The sequence below is a fragment of the Esox lucius genome, chromosome 7 (genome assembly GCF_011004845.1).
Source record: "Esox lucius isolate fEsoLuc1 chromosome 7, fEsoLuc1.pri, whole genome shotgun sequence".
NCBI lineage: Eukaryota > Metazoa > Chordata > Actinopteri > Esociformes > Esocidae > Esox > Esox lucius.
In genome coordinates, this window is record NC_047575.1 from 12,559,832 (window position 1) to 12,570,321 (window position 10,490).

Sequence of the window (10,490 nt, forward strand, 5' to 3'; positions counted from 1 at the left end):
TGTTTACGCTATATTTCTTGACAGTGCTTTATTTATTTTTTACAGTTGCATCATGTATTTGTGACTCGCTACATTCAAGTTACCAACATTTTGATAGAAATCTATCTCCATATCGTAATTACAGTAATTGTACATTACCCCAGCTGTGCGTGAACATTGTGAACGGTGACGCAGGCGTGATTGGAATTTGCCGCAAGAAAGAAGCGCCACAATCAACCACAGAAGTAGAAAAACTTGTATAAATCCTGGTCTGGACTTGTATGATCTTGAAGTGATGGAACGTTTGGAACAATTTTGAGTCACCAACCGATTATTTGAATGTGTGTTCTCAGAATGCGTAGGCATATACCTATGGGTAAACTACACGCTGATAAATATATTGTATTGAATACTTCCAACAACCTATCAGTGCTTATTTTATTTAATTGTCATGCCTGAAGCACCGCGGTTGTACAGTACAAACAAAGCAGGTAGTTCTAAGCGTTTTCCGAATTGGCCTAATAAGATGTTGGTGACTCCACGTTGTTATTTTGGAAATCCCGCTAAAACTAATAATTCATCCCTCTACTCAAAATCAAATGTTGATTAAACTCAATATCTTTAATGGCCGTCAATTGAAAACTTTCAAGCATGAATGTGGTGATATGCGCGTGCGCCACTTCCTTCCACCTAACACCGGTTTACGCAAAATCCACTGCCGGAGTTTCTAGCTCTTCACGAGTGCATTCAAAGCAAAGTAAGCGAGAATGGGTGTAGTGCAGCTCATATCTACACATCGTCGTGTAGCAGCCAACAGATTGTGAATCAGTGAAGTGGTTATGTTTGTGATCAGGGCACATACGCATCGACTTCCGACATTAGCCTGTTTGCGCAACCTCAAATAGTCGACCTCTATTTTGGTCTGAAGGGACCGGGATGAGACATGGTGTAGGGGAATGCTGTCATAACGGATATATCCATTACGGGAAGCTGGAAGGTAAGCGGTTCGTCTAACAATTTTGCCTTCTGCAATGTTTCTCTTAGAGCTAATCGATGTTGCAGCAATTATATCAAATGTAGCCTACAAGATATACCTGTAAATTATGGGTACATAGGAAGGGATAATCTGTGGGGAGAAGTGTCGGCGATTATCTATCAAAACTAAGTGGGTAACTTTTTGTAGTTTTACTAAGTGTTTAATCTGACCAAATATGAACCATATCTATGACAATTTAAGTTGGCTAATTCGCCCATTTGAGTGTTTAAAAAAAACAAAAACTTAAATGGGTGAATTTGAGGTATGATGCAGCATATCTCCATTTTCTGGAAACATTTCACCAATACAAAAAATACGGATCCTGTAAGGGCTCTTTTTGTTTCCAGGTTAATGAGTCTCATCTTTTTAGGAAATCGGTAGATTGTTGGTAATACTGCAATCCTTGAAAATCATTATGTTGAAAGTATGCTGCTGTATCGTTTACAAAACCTTTTGCACCCTGCTCCAACCCTAGCGCATTTTCTCCAAATGTTGTTTTAGGGGAGAATTTCATAATTAAATAATTGATTAAAAAGTTCGGTTTGTAGGCTTATTAGCACAAAGTAATGGAAAATTCCTTACAAAAAATCATCAAAATAAAGATAAAACTTCAAGCTGACGGCAGTTCTCCAGCCCTGCAGCAGTGACATTTTGTCAAACTCTGAAAGACGTTATCACCCCTTTAGCAGTTAGGCCTGTTGTCTCTCATTGGCCTCCTGTGACAGAGCAGTTTGAATAATGACACTGCCAGCATTGTTCCCAAAAAATGTGCTTGGTTGCCGTCAACAGTATGTGCTGGAAGAACAATGTCCTCCTTAGACCTTTGATAGCGCTCTTTGTGTGGGCTTTCAATGGCAGCCAGGGCCCACAATGTTGTGACAGTATGTCCCATGCATTATCTAATAAATTAACAAGCTTTTCAAGGGCTTCACCAAATGTTGCGATATTTCAGCTGTGGCAGTTAAACACTGTCGAATAGTTCCTGGGAATTTCATGGATTCAACTCTGATCTTGCTTGTTACGGAAACAAGTTGAGACAAAAAAAGTAACTTTTTTTTAACAAAATGAGAAGGGCATGTCAAAACAGACGTTGTGCTTATTTTGTCAGTATATTTTGAACACACTGCAAAGTGAATTTGCTTTGAGAGTGTCTGTACCTTAATTCTCACTTGCATGTGTTTAACCCATAGTTTCTCAACTGAACCTGAACTTACATAAAAGAACAAAATACCATGCATGAAAAAATCCAAAGAAACAATATGTTACCATCTTGTACAATGATCAACCCAAGTACTTATTTCACAATTGTTAATGGACTTACTGTCCCCCTTTGACCTCACCCAAGCCAACTTCCTGTCAAGTCTCTACTTGTTTCTACTCTGTTGGATGATTTAGAGATGCAGTGGTTATTCTATTTTCAAACTATTACTGCTGCTTCAGGGAATAAAACGTTCTATCAATGTGTGGCAGTAGTGTTGCGAGCAAGCTTAGGAATAGCAGCCATTCCGCTGTTGGCTCTCTGCTGAAGTCAAGCAGGGTCGGTCCTCAGATGGGAGACCAGATACTGCTGGAACTGGTGTTGGGGTGCCAGTAGGAGGAACCCATCTTTCCTTGTCTAAATATAAACATTCTGAGGTCACTAAAGAGCCCATGTTATGGTGAGAGTCAAGGTGTTAACCATGGTGTTCTGGCGGTACTTTCAAATGACCATCATGGCTACCTAATGGACTCCGGCAGACAGTTGGCTCGTTATTGTCCTCACCTCCCCACTGTAACAAGGACTCATTTACTATAGGCATTATAATGTATGTAATGTATGTTCTGGAAGAGTGTCAGCTGCATATCCATTGTGCACTGAAAAACTGTTCCTTCGGTCTGACCTTGGCTGGGCCTGATGCTCTATCTTGAGGTTTTTATTGGTCACCCTGCCCTCCCAGATGGTTGCACTTGAGCAGTCGTCGCTCTGAACCAGTGGAACAAAAAGAGCCTAATTAACATCATGTGACCAGTATCTTTGAAACCAGGGGTCTGCCAAGGTCTTGGCTGCTTTGTTATGTAGACGAAGCACTGAAGCATTCTTTCAAATGTGCCTAACACCCCAGTTTGGGAAAGGACAGCCCTTGGAAACGGCTTACGATGTGCAACAGAAGCTCTCTCTGTCTCTGTGTTTTTAAGTAGGTCTGTGTGACAGAAAGATAGACAATGTATGTTGGAATATGTTAAACATATATATTTAAACTATTACATGTGTACAGCATTTATAACCTGCTGATACCAGGGGTGAATACTATTGAGCTATAAGAATATTGGTCTGTTAACTCTGGCAAGTATTTTATGAAGGCAAAGGAATTGCATGAGTCTGGTTGACAGATGTATAGCTCTGCCATTAGAACGTGACGGCCGCTCTGAGACATGGATAGAATCTCATTACAATGTTTTTGTGTCCAAAACCTTTTCAGCAGCTAGCTATTATCCTAATACATAATTACATTCTTATCATCATGATACGCCTCTTAGCCTACTAATTTGAATGAACTAGATTGACCGTTGCAAAGTATTCACACTTTAATTCTGGGTCCACAATAGCACCTCCGAGAGAGGCTCCTTCAATTTGGCCAACCAGCAGAGCTGCTAGGAGATGAGGCTCTGCTCTTTCTCTTCCTATCATTCTCTACAGACCGGTAATTCTGTTGGCATTGCTCTCTACAATCCCTCAAGCCCCCGTCTAACTTTTCCCATCTCTCTTCCCCTTTATATCTTTCTCCTTTTCTCTCTCTCTCGATTTGTTTGTTAGTTAACAATGTCCGCCTGTGCTCTTGTGAGAGGCAACAATCTCCACTCAGAATGTGCTCTATCCTTGCTCAGCAGTTCCCTCATTCAAGTTATCTGAAACAGCTCTGACTTTGTGGCAGTCACATTGTCCTCCTGTTACCTTTAATGTCTTCAGCTCAGCATTACCCTTCCATTGCTCACTGGCACTTTAAGGTCTGATCTTTTTGCCCAGAAGCTCACAGAAAAAGTTTACTAAATCTTCAGTGATTTTTTAAAACGCAGACTCCTCCAGTGCTTGCTGACTACTGCGTTGTCACCCTATGTGGAAGCTGAAATCTAACCAGTTTGAGTTAATGTCAGCAGAATGCATGTCGTGCCCTGTTTTTCAAACCCAGGTCCTCCTGCTCCGCTTGACCATGGCCTCCAGGCCCTCAACAGCAGCACTTTCTCAGCCTGAAATGGATTTCTCACTGGCTCACCTCAGCTTGTTGAATTAGTTTAAACCAGGCTAACCTCTTTCATCTAGGAATGCCACTGAAGGTGTCCCCCCTTATTCACACCCATACACACATTTCCCTGTCACTTCTCAGAAATGGATTCATTCATTCTTGAATCCACCAGAAGTATTTTTCCCACGCTGCACTGCCAACAACAATAGGTTCAGTAATTTCGTCCTGTCCTGAAATGAGTAGATTTATTTTCTTTTAGCTCAACGTATTAAACGTATTTACTGTGTGTTTCGCTTAGTGTTAAAACCTTTTTCAGAGATCCTAATCTCAAGGGGTCACAGGGTTTCTACATCACCGTTATTTTCAGTTTTTTCCTCATGTATCAACCTTTGAGTGTTTAAGAGTGTTAAGAAGTTATGTAATATCCTCAATGTTTGCATAGTGTACAGAGCCTTTGAAAAGTATTCTGACCCTGTCACGTTCTCCACATTTTGTTGTTATAGGCTACATTTCCAATTTATTGCATTATTTTATTTGCCATCAATCTACACATCTCATGTACGTAAGAATGAAGTACTTTGTAAAAGTATCTTTGGCAGCATTCACAGCTTTTTGTTATCTAGTCCCTACCAGCTTTGCGCACCTGGATTTGGGCAGCTTCTCCCATATCTCCTTGTAGCATCAGTGAACTGTGACTTTCAGGACTCCCTATATAAGTCAAGGTTTCTGGCCATTCGTGCATTGTCTTGGCCGTGTCATGCTGAAAGATGAATCTTTGCTCCAGTCTGCATTCTGGATCCGGTTTCCTCGAGGGCCTCTCTGTATTTTGCTCCATTAAACCTTTCTTCAATCCTGAACAAATTGCTGAGAAGCATCCCCATAGCATGCTGTTTCCACCACCGTGCTTCACCATTGTAATGGTATTAGCCAGATGACTAGTGGTACTTAATTCTTTCCAGATTTACCGCTTGCCATTAGTTTGCCTGATTTGATTTTGGTCTCATCAAACCAGTGTATCTTTTTCGTCCTGCTTTAAGCATGACATTTGCATTTTATTCAGCAGAGGCTTCTGTCTAGACCAGAGGTCTCAAACCGTTTCCACGGAGGGCCGAGTGTCTGCAGGTTTTCTCTCTCACCTTGTACTTGACTGACTAATTAGGTCACTAATTGGTTAGTTTCTACCCCTACCTGGTTGTTTTGATCTGAACTGGGAACCAATTTAAAGGTAACCCAAAAACCTGCAGACACATGGCTCTCCGTGGAACCGGTTTGAGACCTCTGGTCTAGACACTCACATCATGGCCTGATTGATGGAGTCCTGATATGGTTGTAAACACCAGAGATGGTTGTCCTTCTGGCAGGTTCTGTCATCTCTGCATAGAAACCCTGTAACTCTGTTTGTGACCATTTAGTCCTTGGTCACCTCCCCAACCATGGTCCTTCTTTCCTGGTTATTTAAGTTAGCCAGACGGCTAGTGCTAGTAAGAGTCTTGGTGGTGCCAAACTTCTTCTATTTCATAACGATAGTCCACTGTGCTGCTACTTTCAATGGTTTGGCAAATGTTGTAAAACCTTCCCCAGAAGTATTCTGTGAAACAATTCTATCTCAGGTCTATGGAGAGTTCCTTTGGACGTCATGGCTTGATTTTTACCCTGACTTGCACTGTGATGTGTGGGACCCTCTATAGACACGGGTGTGCCTTTCTAAATCATGTCCAATCAGTTGAATTTTTCCAGATGTGGACTTGGATCAAGTTCTAGAGACATTTCAAGTTGGTCAAAGGACACAGGATACATCGGAGCTAAGTTTAGAGTGCCATGGCAAGGGGTCTGAATATTTGAGTTTTTCCATTTTCAACAAATTGGCACAAATTTCTAAAATGTGTTGTGGTTTTGAGGTGTTATGTGTAGATAGAATCAACATTTAATAAATTATAAATTCAGTCAGTAACGCAACAACACATAGAGGAAGTGAAGGGACCTGAATACTTTTCCGAAGGCTCTGTACGTTTAAGCACCAACATCTTTTCTATTCTAATGGCTTTATTCTGCTTCTTTTCAGTTGGATGTGATTAACACTGTGGACATAATCAGCTGACCTCATTAAGAAACCTCAACACCAGCCAAATGTCAACGCTCCCTGCTACCCACTGACACTGTTCCAAGAGACGGATGTGGACTTTATTTGGGAATATTCAACAATAAAGCTGGTCTCCCTAATCACCAGACCTGCTAACTCAACCAGCCTGATTCCTTCTCTGTGTCCGATTCTGAGAGAAGCTCCTCTCGCCTTCACCATCCTTCACGTTGTTCAGTCTCTCCTGCTTAGGGGGGTCACCGGACATGTCCACCAAGGCGCCTATCTACCTGAAGCGGCGGAGCAGGAAAGGGAAGAAAGAGAAGCTGCGGGACATCCTCTCCTCGGACATGATCAGTCCACCGCTGGGAGATTTCCGGCACACCATCCACATCGGCAGTGGAGGCGGGGAGGAAGACTTGTTTGGTGACCTGTCCTTCCTGCAGGGGAAGTTCCACCTTCTCCCCGGACAGCAGGGTCACAGCCTTTCCCAACGCTCCTCCATGTATGGCGAGTCCTTCCGGTTTAGCCGTGCCACCAGCATCAGCGGGCAACCCCCTTCCTCGGAGAGCTCCCCTCTGCTGAAGAACGCCCTCTCTCTGCCCGTCATCGGGGGGGTTCAGGCCATTACCCTGCCTGTCACCGCCACAACCTCTGCCGCCCTCCCACCTCAGAACATTGCCCCCCCACCCAAACCGCCCCGATTGCACCTGGATGACAAGATCCCGATGCCCCATCAACCAGGGTTGGACTCCGCTGTCCCCTCAGCCCAGTTTCCAAGCAACCCGTCGCAGTTCTGCCCACCCTCCCCCGGGCTCAGATCGGACAGGGATGTGTCTGTCCAGGACCCGTATCTGGATGAGAACTGTCAGGAGCGCCCCTACCTGTCCCACGCGGGCTCCCTGCTCTCCCTGCACCTGGACCTGGGACCCTCCATTCTGGACGACGTGCTGCAAATCATGGACAGCCAGCGCCTCAGTGGATTCAACGGAACCTGTCTGCAGGGAGGACGGCGCAAGCTCTACACCTGACCACAGAACCCTTCTTCCCTCTTTCCCGTCACTGTCTTCGTAATGCAACAGAGGAGGTTCTTCCCTTAGCCAAACCTTGCTGGATCACAAGGCTGGCTTTTTTTAGTAGTGCACTCATATTAAGTGCTTTTCTTTTTTAAGGGAAATTTTCTTTCATTGCGGTTAGTGCTAAATTGATATTGAATATCTTCCTATGCTTTTCTGTGTGAACTACTAAATGAATTACTAAATGTAATAAGTAATGGAGTGACATGAAATGAGCCAAAAGCTGACACAATTAAATGTGACACAGTTGCTGTTTTCATAAAAAGTTTTACTGCACCTGAGCTTTAGACCACAAGACTTGCTCCTGAAATTAGTTTGCTGCCCGTGTCACACAGATTTATCCAGCTAATTCAGCTGTTCTGAAACTGACATTCTATTCAGACTCTACTTGGTTTGGTTGGAGATATTGTTCCAGAAGACTGACACTTATTGAAAAGTTAACGGTATGCTAGTGATGAATTCATCTCGGCAATGGACACAAAGCCAGAGGGATGGTCGCCTTCTTGAGTGTCTTATTTGACAACTTTTTTTCTTTTTGATAATGTGAAAGCTGTAACTTTATATTCGGATGACCGCGAGTTGCTGAGAGTTCAGTTGCGTATCTGTTGATTTTTTTCAGCAGATCCACAGAGCTTAGCTCCCTGATTTTCATAGCCCTGAGGCTCTGATAATTGAGGGTGTTGGACACACTTGGAGTACTGTTACATGTTCATTCACAACCTCAGACTGCTCATGAGGAGATTATCTCCCCACGGTAACCCCCAGGGCCTTTTGTGGCTTCAACGATCTCTTATAACACAGCAGCGTTCAGAACAGCACTTTTATCAGTCTTATTTGGATTTGTTGTTACAAGATGTCAGTATTTTCCTTGCTAACTATTTAAAATACAGGGTACAGTTGCTGGATTCCCTGCTGCCTACATTTGGTTGTATTACAATATTGTATTAAGAATGTGGCCATCTACAGGAGGATAATAAGTCCCACGATTCTTCACATAAGAAATGCATGATTTATGTTTTATTTGCAGCCATAAGTGCACAGATACAGTTAAACATTGTAAAAACAATGGATGTAAAATTATAGAAAATATAATTTAGAACATGCTTTGGGTCTTTGAACATTGGACCAATGATTTGCAGGTGTACTTTAACAAAGGACCAATGTTGGAAAAGATTTGATCCATATTAACCCATCACATCCTGCTTATCCCATTATAGGCAAACGTACAGTAGTCTGCATGCATGCATAACACTTAACAATACCATTATAGTCTCATTAGATTAGTATTACAATAGGTTACATTTCTTTGACACAAACATACTAAAGCACTACAAACTTGTTCATGCACAGAGAAATGTAAATGTCTCAATTACTGCTTATTCAGTTACCGTAAACTGCTCTAACATTTCTGTATTCACTTTAGAAAATCGGATCAAATTGATCAACGTGATGTCACTCCATAAAAACCACTCTGTGATTTACTCAGCTGAAAGAAGCACTTTGACTCTGCGTATCTGACATGTTGAAAAGAGCACTGTATTAATAGGCCTAAGCTGCAGTACAGAGGGAGAGAGCGAGCACAATATGAGCCTGGACTAGATACTGTAGCTGTCCTGCTGAACGTGGCCAGGCCAGGATGGCGTTGCGTAAGGCTGTTTCTGTTTACTCCGTAGGTCTGCTGCCTCAGTAAGAAGAGAGAGAGCCTGACAGTACAGTTCTGCCCTGCATGGTGAAGGACAACACCCGTTGACTAACCTTCAGTGTCTCCTCCAACTGCTAAGAGTGATTTATTTTTGTAGTCTAGTAATTTGTAATCTCTCTGGGAACAACTATGTTAACACAGTTCTGGGTTTGTATACTGTGTATAATGACTTAATGTAAACAGACTTTACTCTTCCTTTTTAAGCTGTGAAATATGTTATGCCTCTATGATAGAATTCAAACGATTTTGGCATGTTTCACTTTGTATATGGTTGTCTTGACCTCCAAGTAAGTGTTGGTTGTTTTTGAAAGTGGTTAAAGCACACAGAGCCAAACACACTCCTGACATGGTCTTTTTCATTTTGTTTATCATAGTTCTAATGGCACTGGCTTCTGCTAATATCTGAATCACCAGATATGATGCTCGAAGCAGGGAACTGTATGCACCAACGTATCAAGTTTTGTAGATGTCTCGGTTACATCATAACCCTTGCTTATCTTCCACTTCATAAGAATTCTGTTTGATGATGATGATTCTTATTGTGCTGCTATCAATGGGCATATTTCACATGCTGGAACAAATTGTTTATCGGCATCACACAATTAATTACAAGCTGTAAATGATTATAAATAAATGCTACATTATGGGTAGACCAAAACAGACGTGTGTGCGCACTTGTTTTATTACCTTGTGGAGCCATTTTGTCCCCATAACTATAGTAAAACCTCAAAAACATGCCTCGTGGGGAAATATTTTAGGGCCCCATGAGGGGAAAGTCAGTTTCCGGCTCAGGGTTTAGGTTTAGTGTCAAAATTGGAATTAATTTTAGAGATCGAATTGGTGTTTCTTTAAGGTCCAGGCTTTGTTGGTTAAGGTTAGGCATTACATCTAGTTAAAGTTTAGGCATAAATGTTACTTTATTGAGGTTAGGGTTAGGTTAAGGGTTAAGATTAGGGCTAGGGAGCATGCAATTTAGTTTTTCAGGGCCCCATGAGGATATTCAAAACAAATGTGTGTATGTGAGAAACATTAGTCCCCATTTTGAAAATGGCAATTGGTTTGGCTTAAATGTTTAGGGAAAGTTACGAATGAGGTTGGTGTTTGAATCAGGAAGACTTTCAGGTTAAGGCATTAAGCGTTGGTTTTGTTACATTAAACAGGTTTGGTTGTATGAGGTTAGAGTTAGGTGGTAGGTCCCCACAAGAATAGAAAAACAAATGTTTTGTGTGCATACATGTGTATGCCCACATTCTCTTTTGTTTGCCATCCAGTTTTTGAATAGCCCTGGGAATGGCTCCAACTGGCTTTATTAACACAAGGCCCTCAGCACACACACAACCAGTGACCCTGAGAGCAGAGGCGGCCTGGGAACATGGGGCCCTCAACAGGGAGGTACTCA

General features: G+C 42.3%; 1 protein-coding gene across 1 annotated transcript; it reads left to right on the forward strand.

Annotated features, from left to right (window-relative positions):
* The first annotated feature begins 658 nt into the window (after positions 1–658).
* On the forward strand, positions 659–9,753 carry cdc42ep2 (CDC42 effector protein (Rho GTPase binding) 2). Its single transcript, XM_010900138.4, has 2 exons — positions 659–976; positions 6,299–9,753. The coding sequence occupies exon 2, from the start codon at positions 6,580–6,582 to the stop codon at positions 7,342–7,344; it is 765 nt and encodes a 254-aa protein (XP_010898440.1). The 5' UTR covers positions 659–976; positions 6,299–6,579; the 3' UTR covers positions 7,345–9,753.
* Positions 9,754–10,490: the final 737 nt, after the last annotated feature.